This window comes from Salmo salar, chromosome ssa24, assembly GCF_905237065.1.
Source record: "Salmo salar chromosome ssa24, Ssal_v3.1, whole genome shotgun sequence".
In the NCBI taxonomy this organism is placed as follows: domain Eukaryota; kingdom Metazoa; phylum Chordata; class Actinopteri; order Salmoniformes; family Salmonidae; genus Salmo; species Salmo salar.
Window position 1 is genome coordinate 32,266,652 of NC_059465.1, and position 14,058 is coordinate 32,280,709.

Here is a 14,058-nt window from a genome sequence, read left to right on the forward strand (position 1 = left end):
CTAACGTACCCCCTTACTCTCTGTGTTATAGGTGGACACTCCTGGGGGGTGTACCCTGAGGAAGACTTCCCCTGTCCGCTGGACTCTGACCCTGCCATGGTGGCGGCACCAACTGTAGCTCCAGGGCCGGAGGTGGAGGCCCACCTGTCTGTGGCTCTCGGGGGCCTGCGGACAGTGTTCACCCCCCTGCTTTTCCGCGGCCTCCTCTCCTTCTTCACCTGGTGGATCGCTGCCTGCCTCTTCTCCACATCAATATTCGGCCTCTTCTATCACCAGTATCTTATGGCGGCATAGCAGCATTGCCCCAGGGTCAGAGTGGTGTCCCACAAGGCTCTGTTCCAGGCTCGTTCAGAAGTGACTGTGTGGGGCAGGTGCCCTAATGACAACTCCCCTCCTACAGCCCTGTCACTCATGATCCTATCAGCAGAGCTCCTCGTTCACCCCCAGTGCTTCCTCCATGGATCACTCTAAACCTTTTTTTACAACCTTATTTTTGAGAGCAGGATTCACAAATCCTTACCAAGAGACTAATGTAAATGAGAGTAATGATAATATACACTGAGTGTACAAAACATTAAGAACACCTTCCTAGGGGCTTTCAAGCCTCCCCCTGAACGCCACACTGGCGTTCATGACAGCAGTCAAATTCCATGTGACCATTTAGTCACGGTAACTAGGCTTCTCCAAGCTCTGGTGCTGATGGTCATTAGTAGCCTACCAAACCTGCGTACAGCCTGGTACTCAGCACTCTATTGTCCCTCAAGTCACTCTGACTTCAATGCAAAGAAATCGAAAATCAAACACTCCATGTGAGCTCATGTGCAACATTTCTACAGGCTATGCAATTGCGTGAGAAAACAGAGTTTCGATGGCCTCTTTTCTTTTTTTTCACCTTTATTTAACCAGGTAGGCCAGTTGAGAACAACTTCTCATTTTCAAATGGGACCAGGCCAAGATGGAGCAAAGCAGTGCGACACAAACAAGTCCCAGTTTGGACTTAGTTCTGGACACATGGGATAAACAAATGTACAGTCAATAACACAATAGAAAAATCAATATACAGTGTGTACAAATGTAGTAAGATTAGAGAGGTAAGGCAATAAATAGACCATAGTGGTGAAGTAATTACAATTTAGCATTAACACTGGAGTGATAGATGTGCAGAAGATGAATGTGCAAGTAGAGATATTGGGGTGCAAAGAAGCAACAAAATAAATAACAATATGGGGATGAGGTAGTTCGGTGGGCTATTTACAGATGGGCTGTGTACAGGTGCAATGATCGCTAAGCTGCTCTGACAGCTGATGCTTAAAGTTAGTGAGGGAGATATAAGACTCCAGCTTCAGTTATTTTTGCACTTCGTTCCAGTCTTTGGCAGCAGAGAACTGGAAGGAAAGGTGGCCAAAGGTGGAGTTGGGTTTGAGGATGACCAGTGAAATATACCTGCTGGAGCACGTGCTACGGGTGGGTGCTGCTGTGGTGACTGGTGAGCTGAGATAAGGTGGGGCTTTACCTAGCAAGACTTATAGATGACCTGGAGCCAGTGGGTTTGGCGACAAATATGAAGCGAGGGCCAGCTAATGAGAGCATACAGGTTGCAGTGGTGGGTAGTATATGGGGCTTTGGTGACAAGACGGATTGCACTGTGATAGACTACATCCAGTTTGATGAGTAGTGTTAGGGGCTATTTTGTAAATGACATCACCGAAGTCAATGATGCCGAAGTCAAGGATCGGTAGGATAGCATTAATGAAGGATGCTTTGTTGCAAAATAGGAAGCTGATTCTAGATGTAATTTTGAATTGGAGATGCTTAATGTGAGTCTGGAAGGAGAGTTTATAGTCTAACTAGACACCTAGGTATTTGTAGTTGTCCACATATTCTAAGTCAGAACTGTCCAGTGTAGTGATGCTAGACAGGCGGGCGGGTGCGGGCAGCAATCGGTTGAAGAGCATGCATTTAGTTTTACTTGCATTTAAGAGCAGTTGGAAGCCACGGAAGGAGTGTTGTATGGCATTGAAGCTCGTCTGGAGGTTTGTTAACACAGTGTCCAAAGAAGGGCCAGAAGTATACAGAATGGTGTCGTCTACGTAGAGGTGGATCAGAGAATCACCAGCAGCAATAGCGACATCATTGATGTATACAGAGAAAAGAGTCGGCCCGAGAATTGAACCCTGTGGCACCCCCTGAGAGACTTTCAGAGGTCCGGACAACAGGCCCTCCGATTTGACACGCCTTGGCCAGGTCGAATGACACGGCTGCACGGTACTGTCTTTTATCGATGGCGGTTATGATATTGTTTAGGACCTTGAGTGTGGCTGAGGTGCATCCATGACCAGCTCGGAAACCAGATTTCAGAGCGGAGAAGGTATGGTGGGATTCAAAATGGTTGGTGATCTGTTTGTTAACTTAGCTTTCGAAGACTTTAGAAAGGCAGGGTAGGATAGATATAGGCCTGTAACAGTTTGGGTCGGGTGCGTGTTCATCCCCCTTTCAAGAGGGGGATGAACACGGCAGCGTTCCAATCTTTAGGGATCTCAGATGATATGAGAGGTTGAACAGGCTAGTAATAGGGGTCGCAACTATTTTTGGCAGATAATTATAGAAAGAGGGGGTCTAGATTGTCTAGCCCAGCTGATTTGTAGGTGTTCGATTTTGCAGCTCTTTCAGAACATCAGCTTTCTGGATTTGGGTGAAGGAGAAATGGAGGAGGCTTGGGCAAGTTGCTGTGGAGGGTGCAGAGCTGTTGACCGGGGTAGGGGTAGTCAGGTGGAAAGCATGGCCAGACGTAGAAAAATGCTTATTGAAATTCTTGGTGATTGTAGATTTATCGGTGGTGACAGTGTTTCCTAGCCTCAGTGCAGTGGGCAGCTGGGAGTAGGTGCTCTTATTCTCCATTGACTTTTTGGGGTTTGTGCTACAGGATGCACATTTTTGTTTGAAAAAGCTAGCCTTTGCTTTTCTAACTGCATGTGTATATTGGTTCCTGACTTCCCTGAAAAGTTGCATATCGCGGGGGCTATTCGATGCTAATGCAGTACGCCACAGGATGTTTTTGTGCTGCTCAAGGGCAGTCAAGTCTGGAGTGAACCAGGGGCTATATCTGTTCTTAGTTCTAAAAATGTTTTTGAATGGGGCATGCTTATTTAAGATGGTGAGGAAAGCACTTTTAAAGAGTAACCAGGCATCCTCTACTGACAGAATGAGGTCAATATCCTTCCAGGATACCCGGGTCAGGTCGATTAGAAAGGCCTGCTCACTGAAGTGTTTTAGGGAGCGTTTGACAGTGATGAGGGACCCATTACGGTGACCGCGGACCCATTACGGATGCAGGTAATGAGGCAGTGATCGCCGAGATCCTGGTTGAAGACAGCAGAGGTGTATTTAGAGGGCCGGTTGGTCAGGATGATATCTATGAAGGTGCCCGTGTTTACGGATTTAGGGTTGTACCTGATAGGTTCCTTGATAATTTGTGTGAGATTGAGGGCATCTAGCTTAGATTGTAGGATGGCTGGGGTGTTAAGCATATCCCAGTTTAGGTCACCTAACAGTACAAACTCTGAAGATAAATGGGGAGCAATTAATTCACATGGTGTGTCCAGGGCACAGCTGGGGGCTGAGGGGGGTCTATAATAACAGTGAGAGACTTATTTCTGGAAACGTGGATTTTTAAAAGTAGAAGCTCGAACTGTTTGGGCACAGACCTGGATAGCATGACAGAACTCTGCAGCTATCTCTGCAGTAGATTGCAACTCCACCCCCTTTGGCAGTTCTATCTAGGTGGAAAATGTTGGGGATGGACATTTCTGAATTTTTGGTGTCCTTCCTTCAGACATGGCTAGGACATTAGGGTTGGCGGACTGTGCTAAAGCAATTAATAAAACACACTTAGGGAGGCGGCTTCTGATGTTAACATGCGTGAAACCATGGCTTTTACGGTTACAGAAGTCAACAAATGATAGCGCCTGAGGAATAGGAGTGGAACTGAGAGCTACATGGGTTAACCTCTACATCACCAGAGGAGGAGTAGGATAAGGGTACGGCTAACGGCTATAAGAACTGGTTTTCTAGTGTGTTGGGGACAGAGAATAAAAAGAGCAGATTTCTGGGCGTGGTAGAATAGATTCAGGGCATAATGTATAGACAGGAGGTAAACCTAGGCATTGAGTGATGATGAGAGGTTTCGTCTCTGGAGGCACCAGTTAAGCAAGGTGAGGTCTCCGCATGTGTGTGGGGTGGGACAAAAGAGCTATCTAAGGCATTTTGAGCGGGACTGAGGGCTCTACAGTGAAATAAAACAAAAACTAGCCAAGACAGCAGTAGACAAGGCATATTGACATTAGAGAGAGAGAGACATAGAGCAAACACAGGTGTTGATTAGGAGATCTAAGACAACAACGGGTAAATGACTATGAATGGGCAGAGCTGGTCAGTTAGGTACTTACAGGACCTGAGTTTGGGGCTGGGGCCGACAGGTAAACAAAATGAGGTACCGTGTTATTGAAACAGTCCAGGGGTCATCAACTATGTAGCCGAGTGGGGTCAAAAGAGCAGCAATAGGTGAGTAAGGGTGCCGTTCGGTAGTCACTACTACTCTAGGCGAGCAGGGAACACAGCGTTCAGAAAAGCTAGCGGGCCGGGGCTAGTAGATGGTTCTTCGGCGACATCGTAACAGAATAGCCTGTTGAGACTACATCGGGCGATCAAGTCGAAAATCCAGTCGTGATGGATCGGCGGGGCTCAGTGTCGACAATAAAGGTCCAGAACAATTGACAAAGGAGGTGTTGTAACCCTAGAATTAGCCGGTATATGGGCCTAGCTCGAGGCTAGCAGGTGCTTGCTTCGGGACAGAGGCATTAGCTAACAGTAGCCACTCGTTTGCAACTAGCTAACCGCGATGATCCAGTGTAATGATCCAGAGCGGCAGGAATCCGGTGATTGGTAGAGAGAAGCAGTCCGATATGCTCTGGGTTGATATCGTGCTGAGCAGACAGGCAGGTGTTGTCTGAGCCAAAGCTGGCTGGCTGGTGACTGAGAAAAAAGTGAAGACCGCTAGCCGTGGCTAACAAAGACTAGTAGCTAGTTATCTGGCTAGCTCCTGATGGAAGTTCCAGTTATAAGGAATAAAAATAGCAGATCCGTACCACATTGGGTGAGGCGGGTTGCAGGAAAGCATATTTAGTTCGTAGATAGAAAGTGAGATTAAGATGTATACGAAAAAGACCGGCTATTTACACTAGATAAGACACGGGATAAGACAAACACACATGTCCTACTGCTACGGCATCTTAGAATTGCACCATCCTATTCTCCTATTAAAAATAGGAGAATCCATCAGCTTTTTCTATAGGCTATGCATGCTATATTTATTTCTCAACTTCCCTATTATAAAGTACATTGCTTATCTTTACAACAGGAGTATAGCCTAACTGGCTGGCATGAAAATTAACCACGGGAAAAGCGTTTAAGTGCATAGATGACGTAGTTTGTTCCCCCTGCCCCTGTTCTGAGACAGGTGCATAATGGTCCATTCTAAATCAAAACAAATTTCACACATATTACTTAGTATATGTAAAGACGAGATAAAATCAAGAATAATCTGATAGGTGACAATATTAGCCTATCACTTGTGAATGATGCCCAGCGTATGCAGTAAGGCAAATAGCACATGCGGGGGGGTTTTTGTGACCTTTTCAGATTATAGTCGCACTGCTCATGTCGCCTAGCCCATAGGCCTGTATGTTTTGATAAGGTTTTATCACTTCTAGAGTGGCCAGATAACTTCATCAAATGAAGCACGTTAATCCTCTTTACAACCAGTGTAGGGCCCAAGTTTGGGGAAGATCATTTTCACCATAAAAATGCTACTTTATAATAAAGCATTACATGCATAATCGCATTTGCGCTCACTTTTGAGAACAGTGTTTTCCCGCTAATTGATTGATTGTATTTAGGAACATGTGCGCTTATAGGCTACTGCCGTGTGCACATTGCTCAGCTTATAATGTGAAGAAATAGCCTAATAATTGATCAACATTTTAAGTTAAACGTTCTGATCTGTTGCATCAGCCTCATTGCTTTTAAAATTAATTTTGAAGTGTGGTTGTATTCATTTGGGATCTATTGCATCCCACAACTGTCCCAGACTGTTTAGAATATTTATTTCTTGCACAGAAGGGCAAGTTGACCAATAGAATAGGTCAACCTTTGTGGTACGGTGGATAGTAGATTGACATAGGCTAGTGTTTTTGCTCTTCGTTCAGCCCACTCATCTTATTGGCTGACGAAAAGTAAATGTGGACAGTTCTTCTAACATCTTCAATATGTGCCTCGGAATTCGGTAAGAGGGCGGAGCGCAGTTGCGTCCCCGATGTGTCTTTCTTCACTTGTATCCTACTTAGCTGAGATGCCTGTGAGAAGGACACGATCACATGACGGGCATTGGTTTAAAATAATTGAGATATCTGAGAAAGCCATGTGAGTGAGAGGTGCTTTGGAGCAAGGCGATTGGCAACCGGGAGAAAATAATTATAATTATTATATTCAGCCCACGGGCATAACGTCCACTTTGGCTGCAAAAGGCATGGGTTTTTTAGGGGGCGTTACGTCCACACAAGGGGGATGCTGCCGGGAAATTCGAGGCCTGGTGATACATTTTATCAAGTGCTTGTCAAATTGTGAATGAGAGACTGATGAAGTGTGAGCAGCCTGCACAAGAAACAAAGCAGAGGTCATGCCTTTCATGCCGTTTTTTTTCAAATCCTCATTAGTCGCATCATGCAGGCTTAGAATATATTAAAAATCTAAACGTATAGCCCAACGTCTATCACAACTAAGGTTGCAGAAATAACTCTAAATGAAGCATATAGGAGAACTTGTTTCTTTGTTAACCTCTTAACACAGAATAGCCATGTGCGCGCTCTCACACAGAATAGCCATGTGTGCGCTCTCCCACAGAAATCGTTTGAAGAAAATGGCCTTTGTGTTTTATTCAGCTATGTTCAATTGTATTCTTCGTACTGTAAAATAATACAACGGAATTCTAAGCAAATCTTGTCTGCGCCCAGAGCCATATGGCATAGCCAGATTCTGCTCTTCTGAAATAGGCTACCTATTCTTCATATCATGTTTCTTTAGACCTGATAATGGATTTATCGTGATGGTGTAGGCTATATTAAAACCTCTCTAGGGTATGTGGGACGAAATCGTCCCACCTACTCAACAGCCAGTGGAATCCCGTGGCGCGTTATTCAAATACCTGAGAAATGCTATTGCTTCAATTTCTCAAACATATGACTATTTTACACCATTTTAAAGACAAGACTCTCGTTAATCTAACCACACTGTCCGATTTTCAAAAAGGCTTTACAACGAAAGCAAAACATTAGATTATGTCAGCAGAGTACCCAGCCAGAAATAATCAGGCACCCATTTTTCAAGCTAGCATATAATGTCACATAAACCCAAACCACAGCTAAATGCAGCACTAACCTTTGATGATCTTCATCAGATGACACACCTAGGAGATTATGTTATACAATACATGCATGTTTTGTTCAATCAAGTTCATATTTATTTCAAAAACCAGCTTTTTACATTAGCATGTGACGTTCAGAACTAGCATTCCCACCGAACGCTTCCGGTGAATTTACTAAATTACTCACGATAAACATTCACAAAAAAACATAACAATTATTTTAAGAATTATAGATACAGAACTCCTTTATGCAATCGCGGTGTCCGATTTTAAAATAGCTTTTCGGCAAAAGCACATTTTGCAATATTCTGAGTAGATAGCCCAGCCTTCATGGCTAGCTATTTTGAACACCACCAAGTTTGGCCCTCACCAAACTCCGATTTACTATTCGAAAAATTTGATTACCTTTGCTGTTCTTCATCAGAATGCACTTCCAGGGCTTCTACTTCAATAACAAATGTTGGTTTGGTTCAAAATAATCCATAGTTATGTTCAAATATCCTCTGTTTTGTTCATGCGTTCAAGACACTATCCGAAGGGTGACGCGCCCGACGCGTTTCGTGACAAAACATTTCTAAATATTCCATTATCGTACTTCGAAGCATGTCAACCGCTGTTTAAAATCAATTTTTATGCGATTTTTCTCGTAAAAAAGCGATAATATTCCGACCGGGAAACCCTGTTTCCGTTCAAAGACGAAAAAATAAAAACATGGTGTCGCCTCGTGCACGCGCCCCAGTCTCATGGTTCTCTGATCGACCACTATCCAAATGCGCTACTGTTTTTCAGCCAGGGGCTCCAAAGGCATCATTCACCGGTTTGCCGCCTTCTGAGAGCCTATGGGAGCCGTAGGAAGTGTCACGTTACAGCAGAGATCCTCAGTTTTCAATAAAGAGAGTGTAGAAGCCCAAGAAATGGTCAGAGACGGCACTTCCTGTAAGGAATCTTCTCAGGTTTTTGCCTGCCATATGAGTTCTGTTATACTCACAGACACCATTCAAACAGTTTTAGAAACTTTAGGGTGTTTTCTATCCAAAGCCAATAATTATATGCATATTCTAGTTTCTGGGCAGTAGTAATAACCAGATTAAATCGGGTACGTTTTTTATCCGGCCGTGCAAATACTGCCCCCTATCCCCAACAGGTTAAATTGATTTATTAGACTTTTTAAAATGTAGATGTTCCAAAGTTCTACTTCAGTGGCTTGTTGGCTATGTGTGGAAGCCAGGAGATGCTAAACGTGTTTATGTTAATTGATGGTCAATTAGAGTGAGACCGGCAGTTATTTTCCCCAGCTGACAAAATTTCATGACCGCCACAGCCCTACACCTTCCTAATATTGAGTTGCCTCAATTCGTCGGGGCATGGTGTCGAAAGTGTTCCACAGGGATGCTGGCCCATGTTGAATCCAGTGCTTCCCAAAGTTATATCAAGTTGGCTGGATGTCCTTTGGAGGGGTGGACCATTCTTGATACAGACGGAACTCTGTTGAGCATGAAAAACCCAGCAGCGTTGCAGTTCTTGACACACTCAAACCAGTGCGCCTGGCACCTACTACCATACCCCGTTTAAAGGCACTTAAATATTTGGTCTAGCCCATTCACCCTCTGAATGGCACACATACACCATCCATGTCTCAAAGCTTAAAAGTCCTTTAACTTGTCGTCTCCCCTTCATCTACACTGAATTTGAAGTGGATTTAACAAGTGTCATCAATAAGGGATCATACAGAAGCTTTCACCTGGATTTCCTTGGTCAGTCTGTCATGGAAAGAGGTGTTCATAATATTTTGTACACTCAGTGTGCGTACAGTCTTTAACAGAGCAGCAGAAACGACCTTGTCTCTGCATACTGTGGCGGGGGCTTGGGACCTGTGGATGGTGTGATGGGACATGAGAGCTAAACCGCTGCTCACCAGTCACGGTTTGAGAAGGGACAGCTGAAAGCAATGCTATTCCTACTGGAGGAGGGGAACCTCACTGGGACATTCCCTGCTGAGATCTCATCACTTGAAACTGTGCAATGTGTTCTTATGATTTGTGATGTATGTTACCCCCCCATTTTACTGACCCTGGTACAAACTGAGCCATACTGGAAGAGCTGAGAGAAACTTGTGCCCCTTCTGACAAATTGTGACAGCAGTCAGGTAGGGCAGCACACAGGGCCTGTTCAAGGGAATAGCATCTGTAGATGTTTTATTTAATCTTTTAGTTTGACAGGGAAATCACAATGAGACCAATGTCTCTTTTACAGGTGAGCCCTGTAGATTAATACTCGTGTGTGCAGACTAAAGTAAACAGAAATTGTATCGTAGATCTGTAATGATGCAATGGGATGCGTGAGATAACGAGCAGCATTAGTTCCAGTACTTTGGACAAATCACGATTCGCAGGTGTTTCGGAAGGAGAGGGGACATTTGGCCCATAGACTTGCCCGTAACCTGCACAGAGAGAGAAGGGGGTCTTCGTTCCGGGTCCGATCCTCTTTCGATATCTTCTCTTAACGTGTGGAACCAGAACTTAAATGAGCATTTAGCCAATTACACAAGACTTTAGTTCTGGGTTAACTAAGATTGGCATGTGTGTATGTATCTATGTGAATGTGAGTAAGATCCCTGCTGTCATGTTGGCATACATTATGCCCGTGGGCAGTAGGTAGCCTAGCGGTTAAAAACTAAAAGGGCATTTTGATCAAGAGGAGAAGAGTTAAGTCAACTGCCACATATAAGCCACAGACTCTTTTCCTCCACTCTCCTCTCCCCTCCTCCACTCTCCCCTCCTCTCCTCCACTCTCCCCTCCCCTCCTCCACTCTCCCCTCCTCTACTCTCCTCCACTCTCCCCTCCACCCTCGACCCAACTCCACCCTCCACTCTCCTCGACCCTCCTCAACTCTCTTCTCCACTCTCCCCTCCCCCACCCTCCACCCTAGACCCTCCTCAACTCTCTTCTCCCCTCCTCCACCCATTGTAGAGCCAGTAGAGAAACTGATTTTCTGTGAATTTATGAATATTTTTTTTGAAAGAGATGGCAAGTAAGACTGACCCTTCCAGTGGGTTTTAGATTTGATGTTTGCTAGTTTTGAACATACAGCACCTCTGCGGCCTTCTGTCTTCAGAGTCCCAGTGAGGAATCAATAGAGCACAAGTGTGTACTCATACGCTTGTGCATATCTTTTATGTACAGCAAGACTTTCACAGGCTTACAGACATGCATGCGCGCACACACACACACACACACACACACACACACACACACAGTCATGTGCTTGAACACAGGGATGATTGTCCAGCCTGTTCAGGAATAAAAGACAGTTGTCTGGACACTACTCTGATTGTAAGCCTATGTCTACTTGAAGTCCAGAGGGGTATACTACAAAGCAGGATCAATGAATTAGCCTGCTAACTGATAAACAACCAGAAATAACAATCCATTTTCTGGATCATTAAGAACGCTATACGTAGATATGTATTTTTGGTCAGTTATACTATGCCCATTTCAAGCATATCTTTCTAAAAACAAATTTATTTCAGAATATTTAGGCAAGTAAGCTAGCTAACTCTTTGATCTAATTTTTTTATTTAACCTCTAACTAGGCAAGTCAGTTAAGAACAAATTCTTATTTACAATGATTACCTACGCCGGCCAAACCCGGATGATGCTGGGCCAATTGTGCGACGCCCCCTATGGGACTCCCAATTACGGCTGGTTGTGATACAGCCTGGGTGTCTGTAGTGACGCCTCTAGCACTGAGATGCAGTGCCTTAGACCGCTGCACCACTCGGGAGCCCGCTTGATCTTTGTAGTATACCCATCAGAGTTCAGAGAGAGGTTTGTTTTGGTCAATGGTTATCGTAACACTAACTCCGTATTGATATGTGGACTCAGCGATGTGATGTAGATGCAGAAAGTAAACAGCATAGTTGGTCAATTTCCACAACAACTAAGAGCATTGACATTTAAAAAAATATATTAACTAAGAGCATTGAAGCGCGAAGCTCAACTTCTCCTCTGTTTTGGTGCCCTGGCTACCAAGCTGTGAACAGAGTGAAGCGAACCCATGCACAGATACTGTGAGAGTGAAGTCTTGCATCTCGCTCATCTCAATATCTGCGGTGCTGCTCGTGGCAACGTGGTTTCGCTGAGTCAACCTTTAACATGTTCACACAGCATTATATCGGATGACAAAATCATTGTTTTGTTTCCTGTGAAGGCTTTGTCAGTCTTACCTTAACTTTTTCCTCTCTTGAAATGTGGGGAGTGTGCACACTATGAATGTATCAATCCTGCCTAATTTGAGCTTGTTCTTATGATGAAAGTGATTGGTGTCCGTGATTTAAATTGTTTGTTACCTTCAATGGTTAAAGGCTGCACATGGCTCTTATTACCAGCCCTATGCCTCTTGACTAGTTCAACAGAAGATTTATTGAACCTCTATGAACACCATGTTTTAAGTTAAATCTTTTTTTTTTTTTTGCATTTATTGTATACTGAACAAAAATATAAATGCAACATGTAAAGTGTTGATCCCACGTTTCAAGAGCTGAAATAAAAAAATCCCAGAAATGTTCTATACGCACAAATTTGTTTACATCCATGTTAGTGAGCATTTCTCCTTTGCCAAGATAATCCATCCACCAGGCAGGTGTGCCATAACAAGAAGCTGATTAAACAGTATGATCATTACATCATTACCTTCTGCTGGGGATAATAAAAGGCCACTATAAAATGTGCAGTTTTGCCAAACAACACAATTCCACAGATGTCTCAAGTGTTGAGGGAGCGTGCGATTGGCAAGCAGACTGCAGGAATGTCCACCAGCGCTGTTGCCAGAGAATTTAAAGTCCATTTCTCTACCATAAACCGCCTCCAATGATGTTTTAGAGAATTTGGCAGTACGTCCAACCGGCCTAACAACCGCAGACCACTTTTAACCACACCAGCTCAGGACCTCCACATCCGGCATCTTCACCTGTGGGATCGTCTAAGGCCAGCCACCCAGACAGCTGATGAAACTAATGAGTGTTTCTGTCTGTAATAAAGCTCTTTTGTGGGGAAAAGCTGGCTCCCCAGTGGGTGGCCCTATGCCCACCAATGGCTGGGCCTCATTCATTTATTTCAATTGACTGATTTCCTCATATGAACTGTAACTCAGTAAACTCACTGAAATTGTTGCATGTTATGTTTATATTTCTGTTCAGTGTATATACAGTATTTGAGGGCCTTTAGCTAATAATTTCTAATCTTAACACCAAACAATGTGTTATTGGACTGTATAATATTTCAGTTCAGGAATGTGTTCAAGACAAATCAATTGCAAATTGTATCTTTAATTTGTTCCCTGACATGTCAATCGAGGAGTAGCTGGGATACTTTTACAATGCATTGGCCAAAAAGGCATTGTTTGTCTCGTCTGTCACCATTTGCGTTTTTATTTATTTATTTGTATTTCTTTATTTGGGTTCAAAAGTATTTCTACATTTGCATGTGTTTATTATTTCTGGTTTAGTTTGTCTTTAAATTAAAATCATTTTGTGTTTTTTAGAATTTATTTTCGATTTCAAGAATTTCCATTTACTGACTTACTGGTTGCTAATTGGCCAAGTTGAAGCGCAGCACAAGGAAAAGCAAATGTTTTATGTCTGAGGGTTCCTATCCCAGTGTCCAGGCTAGGCCAGCAGTGGCATGATTGAGTAACCATTACACTTAAACTGCATGAGAGGTTACATTCAAGACTATTATCTAAAACATTTGTATTTTCTAACCGGTTTGTTCTGAAATATTATTGAGGACCTTTAGACCGCTGATCACTTGAGCTCTATGTGCCAGAGTCGTGGGCACTGCAGGAATGACCCACTGCAGGGATGACCCACTGCAGGGGTGACCCACTGCAGGGATGACCCACTGCAGGGGTGACCCACTGCAGGGATGACCCACTGCAGGGATGACACACTGCAGGAATGACCCACTGCAGGACGGAATGAAGAGTGCCACTAGAGGCATGGCATACATGTATGTACCTCTTCTCGAAAGCTCTGATAATGTTGCCAGTTTCTGACTCAATAATGCACCAATTTTCCAATGGACATGTGTTAAAATAGTGAGTCATCATTGGTTGTGGATGAGGTGAGTTTCCTACTTACTATGTAAAGTGCTTTCAGTACCTCGGTAGAAAGGCTCTATATAAATCCAATCCATTATCATTATTATTATGATGACATCTGTTGTAGTATTTGACTTTATAACTAAATTGATCATACCTTCAGGCAGCTGTTGGATGATGATTAGAAAGAGTTAGGCCATGTGAGAATAGTGTCCAGACTCATATTAATCTATATGTTACCAGTGAAAAACATTAGCTTCAATTTTAATTCTTTCCTAGTGTTTCAGTATTGTCTGATACGTGTGTTCAGTACAACACAAATGGTAAAAACTTCAGAAATGATGCCTTGCCAAAGACTCCCTGTGTAAATGGCTGAGTTACCCTGCTCAGATGTTGCATGGGTTAAAGGAAAAGTCCACTCAAAAACTATAATTTGGTATTTTTTTCCCTTAGTCCACTGTTGATACAGTCCCAAAGTGTT

At 43.6% G+C, this 14,058-nt stretch overlaps 1 protein-coding gene across 1 annotated transcript in view; it reads left to right on the plus strand.

The window, feature by feature from the left end:
* The window catches only part of LOC106585770 (transmembrane protein 161B-like), a 31,014-nt gene extending 29,387 nt beyond the window's left edge, over positions 1-1,627 (plus strand). Inside the window, 1 exon segment of the mRNA XM_014172366.2 lies at positions 32-1,627. Within this exon segment, the coding sequence (XP_014027841.2) occupies positions 32-294 (263 nt within the window). The 3' untranslated portion in view covers positions 295-1,627.
* Positions 1,628-14,058: the final 12,431 nt, after the last annotated feature.